Source organism: Limanda limanda, chromosome 6, assembly GCF_963576545.1.
Source record: "Limanda limanda chromosome 6, fLimLim1.1, whole genome shotgun sequence".
Taxonomy (NCBI): Eukaryota; Metazoa; Chordata; class Actinopteri; order Pleuronectiformes; family Pleuronectidae; genus Limanda; species Limanda limanda.
Window position 1 is genome coordinate 7,334,351 of NC_083641.1, and position 20,381 is coordinate 7,354,731.

A 20,381-nucleotide genomic window follows, 5' to 3' on the forward strand; every position below is an offset into this window, starting at 1 on the left:
CGGTATGGAACAACGAAGCATTTGAAAAGAAACATGATGCATACACGAAAGTTATTCTCCCCAGTGTGCAGCATGTTTTTTCAAAAAGCTCCAGTGGGAGGCAGAGAGGTGAACTGGAGACCAGGGATTGATTTTAGTGTATGGAGGTTTCAGACTAAACAATATCTCTAAATATAAAATAGTATATTTTATACCCTTAACTTTGCAGTACAATCATGTAGATGTTTAACACGAGGGGAATTGCTGAGGTTCCCATAATTTGTAGAGTAAAAAAAATTTACAAAAAAAGATAACATTAATATGATCTTTATACTTATTCGATGAAAATTAAATACACTAATTAGTCAGCTAATCCACTTTTTAAGGATCTCAAAAGATTGTTGCATGTTAATTTATGTACATTTGTTATGCTAAATATATTGAACTACAGTGACTATTGTTAAACATATATTTTTAACCTATTCATAAATAGTCTGTATAATAATAATAATTAATTTGTATAGCACTTATCTAAACAAGGTTGCAAAGTGCTTCAAACAAAAGTTGATGGCAAAATGAGGAATCGGTTGTAATAAAAGATATTCTGTTCAGTCCAACTCAAGAGCCAAATCATAACATCATAAGTTCCCACAATGAGCAAGTACTGTGGAGAGAAAAAACTCCCTCATTAACTGGGAGAAACCTCTGGCAGAACCTCAAACTTGAACTCTCTAAGACTGATTGTTGTAATGACAATAATTCAAACTTGCATGTTAGAAATGCTTTCATGTATAAATATGTTTTGAGCAGTGATTTAAAGAACTGTAATGAGACATGCTGGCCGATCTCAGGTTAATACAAAATGTCTGTGGGGAGCAGCCCATGTTGACCTTGTATAGTACAATGACAAAGCAAAAAACTGCCCGACTAAATGAGACCTTGCGTGGTGCAGAATAAAACTTGACCGATTGAATAAAAACTTGGCTTTTCCTTTCATGCCGGCCAGGTCTCAATGGGTCATTTTAATTTCCTACCATTGTAGATGACTTTGGGGTCTCAGTTTCTCTCATATATTAGAGTATTGGCCAAATTAGAGAACAGAAGGTAAATATGAGTGTACATGGAGCTAAAATAAAGAGACAAACCTACAATAGCATCCATAAATATATAGAAATAATCTTTGTCTTCTGCAATGTGTCAAACGCTTAAGACCTGTCAACACCCTGCAAAATATTCATAGGTGATGTCAGAAAGTGTTCTGATCCCAATCTGAGTGATTTGTTATTGGATATCTTTTGATACTGAGTCTGACTTTTTTTTCTGACTATTTGATTCAACATTCTCTCTATCCGACACAATGAAATAACACAGCGGTACACGCAATTAGGACTTTTACCCACCTTATTCCTTATGAGCATCTTGATCCAAATACTTAAGGTCATGACTTTAATTTACTGAACATATGTAAACCAGAGCTCAGTTAACCTATATTAACTCTGAGAATTAATTATCTCCTAAACTATCTTTGAAAAGTACTGACGGTGCTGTGCAGCAAAAGCACACAAACCGACATCATGCAGGTTTAATAATTGAGAGCTGATATAACAGACTGTCGACAGCGTTTGACATTTTAACCAGAGACAGCGACATTCAGAAACGGCTAAAAATCATAAGCTGCAGCGCAACGTTTTCGACACTGACTTGCTAATGATTATTAGCGTCAGAGCTTATGAACCTTTCAATCTCACTGTCTGAACTAGCGAGTTACTCACTTTTATGGCAAAATAATCTTTCACACAATGAAAAACGCAGCACTGTTACTATGAACTGTTATATCCCTATTGTGCTAAAAATCGACACCAACTGGAATTCATGATTAATATGAAAATAAACCAATGTCTAAAAAGCAATATCCGTCTTGTATTTTAATAAATTGAAATCAGAAAAACATTGCAGCTGAAATTCCAAGTAAACACAGTGCTGGTTTACGACTAACAATGAATTAGCTTGGCTAGCGGCACATCAAGTTTTATTAAGTAGATAATCTGTTTTGTTCTGCTGGCTTTTTTAATTAGAAGTAAATCCGGTTTTGTAAGAGATTTTTTAAGCCACCCGTTGGTCTTCTACTGAGGTCAGCCATGTCTTATGTTAAGGGTTTTCTTGGCAGTTGTGGCGTGACGAAGAAAACAATCCATCTCAAAATTAGAGCAAGATTGACGACATGGGGTACCGCTTCTACCAAGGATAACGGAAGAGTTTTTTTAACTAAAATTATAGTTTGGTGCATCAGTTTGCAAAAAAAGGGGAGCCGACAGCGTCTGCTGATATTTGCTGACACATTAATCAGATTAGTAAGATGAGGAGTGCCGCTTTGTTGTGTTACTTTCACCCTCCAGAGGTCAGAAATCAAATAATGCATCTTTAAATATACATGAAAAGAACCAACCCTTTCCATCTCAATCTTGTTACTTTTGTCATTCCTCTCCCAGTATGGTTAAAAGTATTCTTCGCATGGCCTCCAGGCAGTGATGTGAAAATTTATCAGTTTGTAATGTGGCATGGTGTTGAATTCAATGCAGCAGGCAGCTAACCCCCTTTTCTAAGATTAATGACTTCAGACAGGTCCAGAGCGACGAGGGAAACAATCCTGACTGTGTCAGAAAGGATATTACATTGACATATCCTGTGCCTGACAGCTAATGCGTTCTGCTTTAGAAGTGGCTCACGCACAGCTATGAATTTCATCACAAGGTTCCTCACTTACAAATGGACTCCATCTAGAATTTATTTTTACTGCAAAATTCTCACTAATGACACGGTAATTGTATTTTTCAGAATGTGCATATATGCTTATGCAAAAAGGAAAGGCACATACATAGATTATAATTTTATTTAATAGAAGCATTAAAGCAGAGAAATGAGGAGATAATTGCTATTGTTTGACACATGAGAATGAGCAGGTTGCTAATGATTAATGGGTAGCATTTGAGAGTGGTTGAAATATGTAGCATTCCTGAACTTTGAGAGAACATGCGCTTTCAATCCTGACATCTAACTTACCTTAAAAGCATTTCAAGTGCTTTTGTTTAACATTTAAACCTAGTATACATAAGTTAAGAGCATTGCATTCAGAGATGAATCGGCTTGGAGACCAAAACATTGTATATAGACCTTGAGATTGAAGATGACGTGTTTTTGTGCGATAAAAATCAAAGAAAAGGAAATGTCCTTGAGGCAGCCCATACATCTGTGAGACTAATCTACAGGTGACAGTGCAGTAAAGCAACTCCACAGTGAGCTCCCTATGGCCAACACTGTGTTTGTATGTTAGGAGAATGTTTGATGTGCTTGACTATAACTGGTTCCTCTTTTCTTCAGAAGACACAGAGCAATAATGGGCCTCCCTTTAAGAGATGGCAGGGAAATGCATCTTGACTTTGTGGTTGACCACACTGTGCCCCGTTGCCCACGCAATTTGTTCTAGTCAGTGACTTTGTTCTGTCCCGCACTGGTTCACATAGACTCCCAGAGCCCTCCCCTGAGCGCTCAAGAGAGAGCGGGAGCTACTGAGCGCTACCAACCGATTCCAGATGGCTTCCACAATGTAGGGCTCAGAGGATGAGCGCTGAAAAGAAGATTGATTTCCTTTGTAGAGTATGACAAGCCATGCACTAGAGCGCAGCTCTCCAGACACACAAAAGAGGCAAAAACATATATATATTTCCACTTTTTCTTTATTTCTTCACATCAATCGGCACTGCAATCAGGTTGGCCTGCTCTGAGGGGTTTCCTCTGGATCCCTTTGGACAAAATGTGTGTGTTCATGAATTTGTTGCTCTTTTTTCCAGTTTGACACCTTCTCCATCAAAGCTTATCTTGTGAACTGTTTCTTCCATCTCTTTTGTTCAGCATACCTACTTCAAATTTAAGCTATTTAAAATGCAATGTATAAAATCCATTTATTGATAATGAAAATGATTCCATGGCTCCAGCCAAGCATTCTTTCATTAATTACACAACTGCCTCCACTGCTACTTTGAACTTCACTCAGTCCTTCTTCACTCTTTGCAGAGCTTGCTGCGGGATGGTAGAAGAGAAAGCACGGTGAGCACACTCTACCTTTCAGCCTCCAACATCGAGACAGGTCAGCAGATCGTCTGTAAGGCCTCCAACAAGGCAGTGCCCAATGGCAAGGAGACCAGCGTCACAATCGACATCCAGCGTAAGTAAACCACTTCTTTTTCTCTTTCTTCAAGGTTTTCAGTGTCTCTCTCATGCAGATTAATTTTTTTAGTTCCTTTGTTAGTGATTGTGTGTGTGTGTTTGTGTGTGTCTCTGTATGACATGCATTTCTTTTAAAAAATGTGTTGTGTTTCAAACATGGAGGCGTGAAACTGTCAGACAGGCATGGATGACAAACACTCCAAACATAGGATTCATTTTAGGCTCTGATGGATATTTAAAATTGGTTCCCATTCTACTTTCATACCATGTAGGTGGGTGGATGGATCGGTGATGCATCACTTTTTTGTTCTTTATAATGAAATATCAGAGATGTCCATCTAGAATGAATGGGACCGTCTTCTTTTTGGTCCAGCTACCTGCCTGATGTGGCACTATGCACACTGTCTCCGCCTCTTTTATTTCCTCGCTCATGCCATCAATCTTTTTGATGAGAGCATGAACAATTCCCCTCTAATATAGACAAAGTAAGCCCAGCGTGTAAAACACATTCAGCCTCGATTGTCAGGGAATCTTTTTTTCGATCAAGAAGCATTCACAATAAGGGAAGGGCTTTGGAACAAAGGGATTTTGCATCACTCGCAGCCCCTTCAACACCATTAAGTATGACTAATAAAGCAGAAAATGCTATTTAGAGAGCCATTATGACTGACGGCCCCATTCTTTTCATTATGCACACCACAAGAGGCGAGCATGGCAAGAAGAGGCCAACTCAGGCGCGGGAGTAAAAATGATTAACAGTTGTTAGTGTCTGCAACCCTTGCAGTTTGTCTTCGTCTTTTTTTCTTTTCTTTTTTTATCAGGCAGTCAGAGAGGGAAGTGTGTCCACATGTAAACTGATTTGTCACCATGTATAATGATGTATTTCTGATAAATGCCCGCCATCACATCGTCACCCTTTTCTTCTGAATGTATGATCTAAGCCGGAAAAATGAGTGCAGCAGATTTCTAATTAGCATTCCAAAATGTGCTCTTTAAACAATTAAAGCTCCTGAAAACATTTTGTCGCCATGCAAGATCAAACCGAGCGACAGCAGAGACTAATTGTCGAGATTCCGATTGTCTCCCAGAAGGCTTAGCCTCTGGTTCCTCTGCCTCCACTCCCACCCCCCCTCAGCAGACTTTGACAGGTAAAGTGTTCAGCACAGTTCAGCAGAGCCTCCGGAGTTTCTCTTCCAAATTAAGCTGCTCCTGAAATGAAACACACTGTAATTGAACTTCGATCTATTGGTGCTGGGTATCAATTTGCTCAGTTTCAGTGTTGTCTAATTTGATTTAATGTTTCTCGGCTTGCCAACAGCATTTTAAACACAGCAGTTTTTAAACGTTTAAAAAATATAAGCCCTTTCTCAGTTATACAAGAAATCTACTGTCTACTGCCAGGACATTTGCTTACATGTGTTCTGATGTAAAGAGGTATTGAGATTGCATTGGTGTTTTATGAAAACAGATGTTGACAAAGCTCAGTTCCTCATGATTATTCACATGCATGTCTATTTTTGCTCTTAAACTTTGGTGAAGTGATCAAATCCCATCATAGTGTGACAAAGGAGTATTGAGGTAAACCAGCTAAATGTGAATGCACCACACTTCACAAAGAAGGTGACTAGAGAGTAGCACCCAGTCTTTCGGAAACAATACGCAGCTGTTGAATAAATAAATGATGCAGCACTTGCACAAGGAATGGTAGCAGCTGACCTCCATTGACACCACATTGGTGTGGGTAGGTCTGGCCTGTGCATGTGATTGCTCCTCCACAGAGGTCTGTGTGTGGCAGGACAGCTGTGGTAAATATTCAAGTGGAAGCAGCTGTTGTGTGGCAGCAGCAAACTCAAATGTGGGTCATAATTCAGGGGCTGGCTCCTCCAAGAGTGCAGCCAACAACGGTGAATGTTGAAATGACCTGAAGGCTTTTATGGACGTTTTCTGGAAACTGGTGAAAGCAGCTGATGTGTTATTCAGAAGATGTGAATGTAGACTTGATGCATCAAGGTGACAAGAAGGACCAACGATACACCAACGCTAACAGAGAAACATCAGCAATTGTCACCCCCAAGTCTGAAGACGTCTCCCCCATATATCTCCCTCTACTTGCGTCAACCATTCTAACAGCACATGCATGATTTTCTAGATTTGCTTTCACTCTCTATGTTACATGTAGTTGTTTGCATCCTTCTGGATAGTTAAGCCTAGATATGCATTCCTAAGCTTCAGTTGGTTATTTGTAAAACTCTGATTAGCAACCTACACCAAACGCTAACAAAGAGTTTTGTTTTACACATTTCCCCGACCTAGAACAAGTTACCTGACTGTTAAAACACATCTGACATGCCTGCTTGAACAAAATGTGATGCTTTCGTAATAGCTTTCCTCCCAAGGTCCAGAGGTCTTCACGTATACTGGTGTCATTCAATTCAGGGAACTCAGACATCCACAATAGAGTGTTGATTATTCGAGTTTGAGCATTACACTTTGCTAGAAGCAGCAAAAAAACATCCTTGCCAAGCACGTGTAATTGAAAACTATGGGTTTAGTAGTGCAGTGGTGCTGCTGTCACGTTCTAACTGAAAGGGCCTCCACTCTACCATTTACAAGTTTCAGGTGGTTTTAACCAGTATCTCGTAACCACCTGAATCGGAGCTTTATGACGTGGTCATGCTATAGTTCCTGACTTCATGAGTTGTCAATGACCACTTTAATGCGCAGTTCACATTTGGAGAGCATTTTTATAAATGTGATTTTTCTGCCTGTTCTGATGTATTCACTGCACAGGATTTGCAAAGGATCCAAAGCATGAATTTGGAACACAGTCAGCTACAGTGAGCAAGGAGTAGTCTGGACACAGCACCACCAGAGAGACAGACTCTAATGTACAGAAGGAGACACAGTATGTCTTCCTCAAATTTACTCCCAATCAGATATGGTGATAATGCCATACAAAAGACACAATTATTTAATTATCCTTTATGCTTTGCTAGTTTTCATGAAAGGCTTGATTTTAATGCTATTTTTCTTAAATAAATTAAATACATTTGTTTCTCAGTTCATAACTCAGAGAGGGAAGTGTTCATTCATTTGTTACATTGATGATAATCATTCAACAACAAATCAATGATGAATTCAGAGAAGAGGCAAGACAAAAGGGAATCAATCACACAAGGAACAGGGACCTCTCTTGCTTATGCCCACTCTACAACTTTCTCAGTGAGCCTTTCTTTGAGAAGGTGAAAGCCATCATCCTTCCTATCAATGCAATGGTTCCCTCAGGCGCTCTTTGTCAGCTCGTGAAATAAATGTAACACTTGACCATCTCTTCTTTACAACTCTACAAGGGTGTTCTCGCTATTCTATAGCAAGAGCCAGTCACGTGCCGGGATCTAACGGTGCCGGCTCATAACCGTTGACAGTATTCAATGCTTTCAGAAATAAAGGAAAACATAGCAGCAAATCTATCAATGATCTACAATATGTTCAGCATAAACTTGATCTCATCCAACATTGCTAAATGTTACAGTACTTTCTAAAGCCACTTCCTATAAACATGAACTTAATGACATTCGTGCTCATCTATCACACAAAAAGTAGATGTTGCCATATGACGTGCTACATTCAAAGCTTACAAGGGTAAGTGATGCTGCAGTTTGGTCATAATTCATAAGATAAGTAAAGCGCTTTTGTCAAAGCAGCTAGGAACATTCCATTTTGCATACTAATGATATGTTGTGTTGCTGCGCACACGTCTTCAGTGACTGTCCAGGGTTGCGTACGACAAAGTGTCGTACGCTATTGTCTTTTTAATCAATAATTAATTTATAATTGGTGCTAATGGAAAGGTAATTCATTATAACTGAAGATTTTTTTTTTTTTCTTTCTGATTTAGTAGAGGCCTTTATATAAAGAAAAGTGCAATTATATTACTTGAAACATGAAATACCATGAATATAATACTTTGACAAGAACAGTCATAACTGGTTGTGCATATATTACGTTCTTTTTCATGTCCCTTTTCATGTTCTGTATTACAATGACCATCTGGCTAATAACAAAGATGGAGGGATTAACAGCAGTCTCTAGTGAACGGTTGCTGTTCGTCTAAGTGGGACCCTGGTGAGGGCCGTAAAACAGCAGGTCACTGATCTGAAGCTGGTCTGCCCTCTAAACCAGCACTGTCCCTTGGAGATCTGATTGAATCATATTATAATTTACCCACTGAAAAGCCACTCTAATCTTTGAGTAGAAATTGTGCTCCATGAAAGAATGAATTCAAAGATTGAATGCACACATTTTCCATTGAGATCCACTTGCCTTGCTCAAACTTTGACCTTAGGGATTATTTTGAAGCATTCAGTCTTGTTCAGGCAACTTAAGTGTTGGCAGTCTCACCAGGTTCAACTTCAAGTGTCATTTTATTTCTCTTTTTCTAATCAGCCATTCGAAATTATGTGTTGACAGCTATTGAATACAGGGTTAATACCTTGCAAATATTTCCCAGGCACCGTGTGAAAGCCGTATTGAGCGCAGAGAGATGAAATTGATATTGATGTTCTCATCAAATACTCAGTAAGACGGCAAAATAAGCAGATTTCCCCAAATAGCTTTGTATCCCCTGAAAATGTGGATTTTATCCAGTGAGCATTCATACTCTGTATAAATGCTGGCATTGGCCATTTCATCATTCTATTTCTCTTTGTATGCAAGAGCCAATATTAAGAATTAAAAGTTTCATGTATTTCCTTGCCCTGAGTTATCTAATTGACCGTATTACTGAGATAATATTAATAGCAACAAAAGTAATTAAAAATCTTCTCCGTCTGTATGCCCTTTCTCAACATTTTGTATTCCACTCGCTTCTGAGCTGAGGTGCCCTTTTTCTCGCCGCTCCATCCTTACAGCAATCCAAATGAGAGTATTCTAAAGACAACCCGGCGTGCTGCTCTGCAGCTTAAACCCAGCGAAAATCCAATGCATTTCACAACACCATTTTCTTTTTATCATCGCTTTAATGCTTGTGAGTTACATCCACCTCAGCAGTTTCACTCCCACAGAAGTTCATACAGCGTTATCTGACCACGGGTTAGACAAATTAGCATCCAAATACATTATGTACCGGTGATGTTGCCAGAATGAAAGGAGTTTATAGCCATCAGAGGTGATTCAGAACCCGGGATAGACTGCTGACTTCAGTTGTCCATACCAGTCCATTAGCTGGCTGTAATTATTTGATAGCAGAGAGGTGGCTACTCCCTGATGCTTTTTTTCTCCAGCAACTTGCATTACACCCTTTGGACTTTAATCACTAAACTCTCCTAACCCCCCCGGCATAAAAGCACTGCAGTGAAATATGATTCTGATGCTGCAGTTCCATGTCCCGCTGAATCCCACTCATCACATAAGGTAAAATATTCTCGCGTCCAAGCTGCATATCTGCAGAGCATTGGCCCAACATGTGAAAAGGCTCCTTTCACACGTGGTGGGAAATGAATGCGCTGGGGATGCGTGAAGCCGATCTCTTCCTCTGTGTTTGCATTGCAAACAAGCTGAGCCATGTGGGGGGGAAACTAATGCCATTTGTTGAGACTAATTAATAAAGAACATGCAGATGTGCAATTGGGGAGGATTTGTTTTGGGATGCTGGCTCAGCTTCATGCTCTCCCTGCTTAATCAAGCAGATAATAGCAAATTCAACAGAGACAGCATTTGAAAGTGAGAGGGAAAGAGCAGGCTTTAATGATGCTGCAATGCGATGAGTTATCTTGTGATCTTATTTATTAAGACACGATTTCTAAATATCACACTTCCTATGCCCCGAAGATCCATCTGATGTTCTAAACTGAGCTTTGACAACTATCGTGCGATTTGCATCTGTAGTACACGGGGCGCTGCATGCTTTTTAATGTCAGCTGCTTCAAGATGAGCAGAGCATCTGCCTTCATTAGATTGAGTAAATTCTGATAAATATCTCATGATCAATATGTTGAACCACAGGTTGTCAGTCTGTTCTCCCCTGAAGTATTCCACTCTACTAGCCATGTGACAGTTTGCCCATATTGCCAAGGCCATAAGCCACAAGCTGATGGCCCACACACAGCTTCCCCATCCGACAGAGGGAGCCGTCACTCCTGGAGTTTGGGGCTGGTCCTACTGGAGAACAGCTGTCTACAGTGACCCGGAGAGATGGGAAATTGTGCTTTAAGAAAGGGAAGAAAGTATTTGTGTTGGCACTTTCTCCCGGAAACAGAGAGAAGTTGGAAGATTGTTCCAAAAACACCATCTGCTCTCTACTTTGAACTAACCGATCAAAAGCTGTCGGGCAAATATAACACAACCCATCCCCCATCCCATTCATCCTGTTGTTTTCACCGAGGCACCGATCAGTCTTACTCTCCCCTTTTCCTCCATCCATCCATCCATCCATCCTTACCTCCCCTTCTCTCTCCCCTTTGCTTCTACTCTCCTGACGAATCTGAGGAATTAACTGTCCTGCATATTGATGTGCCGTCGCATGTTGCCTCAAATGCAATCGCTCAGCAACTCATACATTTATACATCACAGCCGCAAATGGACTTCTTTATTAAGTAGATGTCTGTCATATCTGCAAGGTCAAAGGTCAGAGAAGTGACAGTCCCGAGCTTCACACCCCGAGGCCGTCGCTGGCAGACGTTTGACAGTTGTTGCTCCCGTGGCTGTCTTTGCTTGCAGCTCTTCGGGGAGCCGGAGCAATCCAACACATTGCTCTCCTGACTTAGAAGTAGATGTAAAGTCGTCATGACACCACCTCTTGCTGAGAGGAGCCCTGGTCTTTAAGGGAGGGTCAGTTTTTTTACGTCTCAATCATTTAAAAGAACTTTAATTAGTCGCCAGATTGACAGTTATGGGAATTTGTGTCTCTGGAAGTCTCTTGGCAGCAAGACCAGAGGACAAAAAAGGGCGCATTATAGGAAAGTACAATGTAGAAATGCCTTTACTGAAAAAGGCCTTTGAATAATATGACTGTGGCTAATAATGCAGACACGACCTCAAGATCTCCCTTACTGTTCTTTTTATGTCTACTTCTCTTTGCTGTTCAGCTTCTCGCTGGATTCTATCCCGACCTCCACCGCTGCCACATCTGTCACTTTGCCCCTGAGGTTCCCTCTGCCCACATTTCGGTCCACGCAATTAACCGCTTGCAATGCTAAGAAACACCAACTGGGCAGCTAAACACTGCTGCTCAAGGCATAGGAACGTTTACTGCTGTTTTATTATGACACACACCCGCTTGGCCTTTTCCATACGCACACATAACCCAACTTACAAATGCAAACACACCGATACACACACACACACAGTTGGCCGCTCGGTATCTGGAGAGACTCGCTGGCTCACAGCGGACCTCAGTCTTCCAGGATCCACAATGTTGTTGTTTTCTTTCCTGGCCTGGGGGAGAACTGGCACAGGTGGAGCTCACGGATTTGAAGGTGGCAGAGTGGTTGGCAGGGTTGGGGAGGGGGGGTTGGGGGGGGGAGGCAACTGTCCTGGAGGGAAATGAGTGTGCTGATGGGGGATATGGTGTGTGTAGGCAGCCAATCGGCACCTGGAATCCCGGCACCCCAGTCCCTCCACCCTCAACCCCCTTCTCTGGGGCTCCGTGGCAGCTGAGCCAGCCCAGAGCATCTGCACAGCTACAGGGTAAAAAGGCAGTTTTCCGACACTTCGCCCCACCCCCCCTCTATCCAGCTACACCCAGATTCACTCTCCATAACTATACACAGTGTCATTTGGCATCACTACCGCGCTGCTTGTGTGTGCCTCTTGAATTCTGTGTGGATTTCTGTGCCCACTGCTGCTCTTCACATCCGCATCCAAAGCATTGTCCCTGGTTAGTGGATTCGTATTACTGAACACAAAGCACCTAGACTTTGCACACCTTTGAAACAGATGGTGGCTCAGGCATCAAAACACAGAACCAGCTCCGTTCCCCCTGTGACAAGTCTCACAATCCATGATGGCTTCCCAGTATGTCAGGTAGTACAAATCTCTGTCGAAGTGGCTTCTCAGAAACCCTGCTAAGCTTGTGGCATGTAACTGCATTGGATAAGATGGGAGAAAGTCTTTTTTCTATTTTTTTTACAGTGTTATATCTTAGTTATTATGCAGCAAGTTCATGCATATATTAAAACACACAAAGTCACACTCTGTACTATAGGTTAGTGTCTATTTGTTTGCATATGGCTCTCATATCTCAAGAACTATTTATCTTATTGACTTCACACTTGGCATGTGAATTGTTAAAGTCCCAATTTGGTGTGATGTAGACATTCGACTCGGTCCATTTCTGCAACCAGCGTCACCTCAGGCCAAGCAAACACTATTGCACTAGTGTGTAAATATGACATAAGACACTAATGTTAGTGCAAGACCAAAGGAAGTCGAAATGCAAAGAAAAATCAGAATCAGAATAAGAATCAGAATCAAAAGGTGTTTATTGCCAAGTAGGTACTCCAATGAATATATCAAAATATTTGATTTCCTTTTCAGCTACAGAGTAATCTAAATGTATATGTGTATGAATTGTTCACTCCATCCACATGAATTTAGTGATGCATCTGATGATATACTCTGTCTCCTCAGAAATCCTGACAAATAGCTTCACCTACTTGAAATTCACTCTCTGAGTCTGTAGGGTAAATAGCTGTTTGTTTCACATGGGACAGCATTGATATGGAAATAAACATGTATCTTCAAAAAGAATCCCACCTTTGTCAATTAGGATGAATTAAGTTGTTTATCACTTTTGCATAATCTGCATGTTTGTTATTCTAAGAACTGTTTTAATTGCGCTGTATAGCGGAGAGGAGGTTCGTTGTTTTTAATTGCAGTGGATTGCAGTTTGGACTATTCACTGATTGCAAATTGCCATTTAGTGAAACTCTTTATCAAGTCAAGATCCCTTTGATTTGTTCCTTTTAACAACGCTAATGAATATACGAAAATAAAAACAGCACCTTCTCTCCCACACCTGTGAAAAACACAACAGCATTATTCCACAATGGGGATTCACACTTCTGCTGAATTGCTGCTGCAGTGTTATTTAACATCCTCTGAATGACTTAGTGGTTTGAAGTGCAGTATATTTACCTAAAATACTGTTGTTGTACAGTTACATCAAAGGTTGCAAATTGTTTTTGGGTCATAATGAAAACTGCATACTTGGGAAATGTAGGTCTCCTGAATAAAAGAATCAGAGAGTTTATTTGGAATTTGTCTGTTTTGTTTTGAGGTTGCATGTTTTTCCAAGTTGCTTATAATTTGTCTATTTTGTCTCCTTGACAAAATGTGATATACTTTCTATTTTCTCTCTGAGCCTTTTTCCCGTCACTGAAAATGTCAACAACATAGTGTTTGTCTCAGACTTACAGTTCACTACAGAATGTTTGAGGAGGCTGCCAGTTCCGTAATTGGTTGTCTTTGTGTCTCTCTTTTTTTTTCAGATCTCCCACTCGTCAATCTCTCGGTGGAGCCTCAGCCTGTTCAGGAGGGCAACCCTGTGAAATTCCACTGCTCCGCAAAGGCCAACCCTCCTGTCACACTCTACAGGTGAGAGCAGATAACAAGTGTTTCACAAACACACACACACACACACACAAATGGGCAAAACATGAAAGATCCTGCAATATCGAAAAAAGAAAGAAAGTTCTAACCTCTCTGATAAGTTGCTGATAGTTCATATTTTTCACATTAAGTCAACTTTCTACATTTCATTACTGATGGCATTAATCATTGCCAGACACCTTGTTATGATGCCATCACACAGCTATATCTTTCCACACTTTGAAATTATGAGAGGAAGTGGGGGAAAAAACAACGCAACACTGTCATGCTGAAAATTTTAATGAAACTATACACCTCAGAAAAATCGTTTGGGGAAACCTTGTTTGTGTTCCAGTGGGCTGCATCAAAGCAATGTGATGCTTTGCTGCATATCGTCTCCCTTGGACATTAAAAGTCCATCAAGAAAGGTGGGAATACAACATCTGATGAAGCTGTCAAAATTACAGCTTTTTCTGAGATTGGGTTGAGTTCTGTGGTCTACAGTAAAAAAGAAAGTTTCCCCCTGGGGTCTGAAGTGTGTGTGTGGGTATGAGAGTGTGTGGGGATGGGGGGGTTAGAGTATATTTTGTGCTTAAATTATATTCTGTTTATTAAGTTAATTCTTTGATTATCTTAAATACATTATCTTAATATGACTTTAATGTTAATAAATGGGGTCAATTGAATGTGATAGCGCTTGGCACATGATCAAGACTCTGAGGAAGTTTTGAAAAATGCCTGAAGAATAAAATCTTGCATGAGGCAAAGTATACTTTCCAAAAATAGACTCAATCGTCATACTTTATAAAATTACCCTTTAAAAAATCTGGTCCCAGCTTATCAGGCATCATTAGTACTCTGAAGTGCTGAGACAGATGTCTCTGAGAGGAGGGAGACAGACAGGGGTGATGGGGCTGAGGTGTTATTGCAGTTTCTAAAATGCAATATTAGAGAAATTGCATATATTTAAAATCTTCATACATTCAGAAGAGTTGTTATCATGATCATTATTCATTAGCTGTTTTAAGTAAGATAAAGTTTGAGGGGATTTCAGTGCTCCTTTGCTCTCTTTCATAAATGGATGTTATGTTCCTATGTACATGTGAATGTGACAATTATATAGAGCTACTCTACCTTTTTAATAGTGCTGTTGGGACGTGTGTGTGAATGGATGGATGCGACTTTTAATGTGAAGCATTTAATTGTTTAATACATTTATCCAACAACTCTATTTTCATGTCGAAAGATCAAGTCTGTAAAACCATAGCTTTGTTTTTTTTGGCAAATCCATTTTTGATGTCCTGCTTAATTTTAAAGACCAGTGGTTTTCTGCATTTAATCCAAACGTGAACCCGACACTTCACTATTAACACCACTAAACATTAGCATTAGCCCTAAATCATGAGCAGAATAATCCTGTGAGAATATACCTCCACAGGATTCTGGGACTTGTGTATTCAAGTTAACAAAAGACTATTGTTGTTTATGAAAATAGACATGGTCAGTCTCTTTATTGTTCAATCAGAAACCAAATCATATAGTGAAAAACTTTGTTGCAGCAGAAAGACAGATAATACAAATAGAATAAACAAATGGCAGCAAACTAAACAAATGCATCGATTAAAAGAGAGTACAACTGAATGATTCCAAAATCCATAAGGCTGCTGTCGTCTCCTGCATTGCCTACACAACACTTACTGATGGACACATTCTCAATTGCACTTGTTAGTATTTCTTCTTATTATATCTGTAATTGCAATAAAAGAAGAAATTGGATATTAATCATTCTCATAAAATCTCGCAAGGCCCTCCAGAAGTGTAATACTAAAGTGATTTGTCAAGAGATGGTTTTCTGTGTGGGAGTTTTAAAAAACCAGAGCAAAAAGAATAAATTGAATAAAATCAATGGCAAAGGGAATTGGCCGTCTCTGAGTCTTGTAATGGTACTGGGAAATAAAATGGATGCACAGCACACTCACAGGTGGCAAAATAGATATGTTGCCTTTTTGATGGATTTTTGCCCTTTTGAAAAAAAAAAGGGGGAGGAGGGAGGGCTGAGATATTGTGGAAAACAAGGTTTGTATTTGATTGTGTAGGTTCACAGCAGAGACAGGACGTATATATTGCGCCTGCGGTGGGATTTCACCTCCATTGTTATTAGTCTGGATCAATGCTGGAATCAGACTTCTCCCCGGGGGATCAGGAGCTAAGACGCAGTGGCAGCAGAGATGACTTTTTCTTTTAGCATGAAAACTACAGAATGAAAAAAAAGATTGGAGGTTGAACCTGAGGTAGACTAAAACACCACTTTCCTACTGTATCATTTATGTCTTCCTTCCTTTGCTCTCGCCATCTCTCTGCTGTCTGGCTTCCTGTCAGTCACACAACCCACTATAGGACTGAATAATATCCATAAGACGAATAACTTCAGAAACTTCAAGGTTATACTTTTAGGATATACTTTCTCCGTTCTTGAGTTTCATAATCTACCATTTAGATGTGTCTACAATTTATACAAGTACGTCAGGACTCTCATGCACCAGTGGAGCTCAGGGTTTGGCAGACTGGGGATCTTTGGAGCCCATAATGCTTGCCTGAGAGGTTTTCGATGAGGGAGAGGCCCCCCTACAAATTCCCCCTCTAGAGAGCAATATCACAGAGGAGAGCAGGAAGCTGGTCAAGCAGTGTGGGGCCATTATTCAGTGCTAATACAATCTGTCTCCCCCAGATCAGATACAGCACAAGGACAGAACAATTCTTAGACCGATTTCTGCCTCTTTTCAAACCCCAAGAGAACCATCCATTCCCAATGTGCACTGCACCACTTTGCCATCCTCCAGTGGCGGGGGGGCACTTCAGACACTGGTCCAAGATAGTGGAGGGGTGGTCCGTGGTGGTGGTGGTGGTGGTTCGCGGGGTAGTAGACAAAGCCACGGTACTTCTTACAAGCCTTTGATTGCCACACTGGTTCAATAAATGCAACATGAAAGTGGGGAGTAGACGTAGCTCTACAGATACATGAACCTTTGCCGTCTCCAGGGGGCAGCAAAGAGGAGAAGGGTGGTCAGGGGATCAGATAAAAGCACTGCTGAAAGTGTGAATGAAATAAGAGTAATGGTGGGCATGGGTTCCAGTCAGCTTTCAGGGATTCAACGCACTCCGAGGGATAAAGACGAGTGGGTCGGAACATCTTCATTACTGTTTATAATGGTGGGTGGGGGGGACTAACTAGCACACATCACAATCACTCATCCGCCCTCTGATGAAGACACAGAGGGTTTTCTCAGATCCAAACAAGAACCCGCCAGAGAGAGGAGGAAGAATAACAAACAAAGCAAAGCAGGTCCCTCGTCTGCACATGCAACCATGCACAGAGACACAACGCCCCCCCCCCCCCCCCCCCCCCTTTGTATGGCCACTGCAGCAAACATCCCAATCCTCCCCAGCGTTTGAAGTGAAACTGAAATTACATTACAAGTAAATAAATTCTGGATTTCTACAGTCAAAGGCACAAGGAGATGTTCATGTTCCCATAATAAATTAATTTAATGAAGTTAACTGGTTGTGAACCAGCTGTGACGCCCATTTACATGTTCAAGTTCTGGTTTATCAGCGCTGTGGATACAACATGAATACGCTCACTTATTACCACATAATCACAAGAGTATTCTTTAGTTTTTTAATACAAGTACATTGTAGTTATTGCTACAATATTACAGGATAGCTAAGTACTCAATACATTGTCATCAGAGCGCTCATTGGTCATTGCTACAGTATTACATGAGCACTCCGTAGTTTTTACTACATTTTTTGATAAACGCACAGTACTCAGTATAACATTATCACGAGTGCTCAGTTGTTTGTAGTAGATTGTTACATGAGCACAGAGTAGTCATTATTACATTATTGTATGTAGTATTATGTAGTTATTTCTTAATTATTACTTAAGTTTTATGTAGTTATTACTACATAATAACATCAGTATACTCAGTTGATATAACTTTATTGCATGAGTACTCAGTAGTCATTGCTTCCTTAACAAAAGCGCTCTATATACTTCATTATTGCATGAGCGTTATCATTACTACATCACATGAGTGTTCATTTTCTTTCGACAATATTACATGAACACGCAGATCATTATTACTGCATTAATACATGAGCACTCTGAGTTATCACTATATTATTACATAAGCTTGCAGCAGCCTTTACAGCATGAGCACTCAGTAGATATTAATACAATAGTCCATATACTCATGGTAGCCATTATTTTAGCTCAACTACATACTTGTTATACATACAAGTTTCCTGACTGCTATTTCAATGAGAAAATCTGTCCACAGATGGACAGACAGACACCTGCCAATACTCAAAATTGTATTCTCCAGAAACACATTTACACACACGCAAGCAGACTGTGAAATGTGCTTCTGCTGAATTGTGTCTTTGTGTTTTACTGTCACTGTGACTGCCAGAGCTTCACTCTTTGCGTTCTTAGATGTAGCTAATTGAAACATTTAGCTTGAAGCCACCATCTCTTTTCGGGCACAGCTACTATTCCCTAACCACATTCATGATGCCTACATTAGCTGCAGCCAAATTGCAATGATTGACTGCAATGATTAAAATGAATGAAACAAAGGACTGTTACTTTATAATGTTAGTACCTAAGTAACCGGGTCCAACCCCTGAAACGTATTGCTTCAGTAATTCACAGCACAAACAATAAATTGTAGATAAATGTGCACATTACTGCAAACATACAAATCAAGCAAGTTGTAAACCAGCCTGAAAAGTTGGCACCAAAATCTGCAATATCACCAAAAAGTTCAGCCTATCCCTGGGAAGTTATGACAAATGCTTTAGGTGCTAAATAAGTCACGCATACCCCTAAGGTTTTAAGTTATTCCCAACTTTTTGGGGCTATCCCTACGTTTTCAGAGTTAATACCCACATGTTACCGGACAATCGTTTTTGTTTTCAGATAAATAGAGTAAAACAATAAAATGTATTCATATGTTTTAATACCTTGACAGATCTGATAAGCGCTGTAATTTAACTCTATACCAAGCCACTGCATGTTAAAACTGCATAAACCTGCATATTTATTTTATATTCCAATGAGAATTCGCCAGTCATCACTTTCAGTGTGCACGTTAGGGGGAATGGAACCACACTGTGCTGTGCTTAACCATGCTGATAATAACTGTAGGGCCTGATTTACTGTGGGTCTTGTTGCTGATGGCACAGATACTTGTCTAATTTAATTGTTACTGTTTTATTGCCTTAATCACATTCTGCAAATACAAACCTCCCCCCTCCTCCCACCACGTTTCCTTGATCCTCTGCTTCCATTAACAGCCGACCTGTTTATCTGTGTAACATTGTTAGCTTACACATGCGAGCGCACACAGAAACACACACACACACACACGTGCACTCCGAGTGTGCAGGATTCACACCCTTTGTCTGAATCAAATCACTGAATAGGATACGGCAGTGTAAAGTGAGTCAGCTATTGAGTAAGCTATGCTCCGGCCCTTTTAACCTCCCCAAAGGGAATGCAGGTGTTTGTGTTACCCTGGGCCAGCTATGTTTAGACATGAGTCTTGGACGAGGCCCAGCTCACCAGCAGAGCTCTCGTGGTCCCTGTGTACGGTGGAATTCTGTCTCTGCTCCCTCTAACACTGTCAGGGGCTCCCAAACCTGGCTGAGGCATCCTCCACTCGGGAGCAGCCGGCTGCCCCAACATCTGTGCTTACCGCCGAAAACAATTCCTACAGTATGAATACCACGATTGTGAGTGGAAACAAGGGACATTTTGATACATGTGGGGTCAGGGGCGGCTCCTGGCATAGGCGAAATAGGCGGTTGCCTAGGGCACAAAATGCAGAGAGGGCGGCGAGAGACTGATTTATCATGACGTAACACATGCAATATAATTTCGGGGTCTGTTCTATTCTTTTCAAATCGGGCCAGAAAACACACTGAAAATTTAAATATTTTAAACGATATAAGTGATATATTACATACATGATTAAATATACATCCCATACTTTCGATTTCTCCGATGTTCTCCTGGAGTTTCATTTCCCTGATTTTTGCCGCCATATGATGAAATTTCCCCATCTTCAATTATGTACTTAATCCACACATTTGTCAGTTGTGTCTGAACAGACAGAACCACACAAGCACATACTCTCTTGTGTGTGTGTGTGGGGGGGGGGGGGGGCGTGTTAGACTGTGGTAAGAGTCGAAGATGAGTCAAAAAAGGATTAAATTATAAGGTGCACGATTCAGAAAGCGCAGCAAAGTAGAGGAGGAGAAGAAAGAACAATATAGAGTTAGAATCCCCCCGATTGTGGACATAATTAATGTTTATTTTTGTCGACATGACATGATATGCTGTCAAAACAGCTGATTTCAGAATTTTTATTATATATTTTTATTATTTTTTATAGCTTAACATTTTTTCTGCCTGTGTGTGCATCTGTATACAGTCCAAAAGTTCTTGGGGATGCATGACAATTTGCGTGTGCATGTTGGGGGGTGCCGATCTGAAATCCCGCCTAGGGCGCCAACATTGCCA

The 20,381-nt window shown here is 40.6% G+C and overlaps 1 protein-coding gene across 1 annotated transcript in view; it reads left to right on the plus strand.

The window, feature by feature from the left end:
• Window positions 1–20,381, plus strand: part of kirrel3b (kirre like nephrin family adhesion molecule 3b) — a 64,612-nt gene that overhangs the window by 21,434 nt on the left and 22,797 nt on the right. Inside the window, exons 5-6 of the mRNA XM_061073456.1 lie at window positions 4,051–4,201; window positions 13,693–13,798. Coding sequence (XP_060929439.1) covers window positions 4,051–4,201; window positions 13,693–13,798 — 257 coding nt within the window. The remainder of the gene's footprint in view (window positions 1–4,050; window positions 4,202–13,692; window positions 13,799–20,381) is intronic.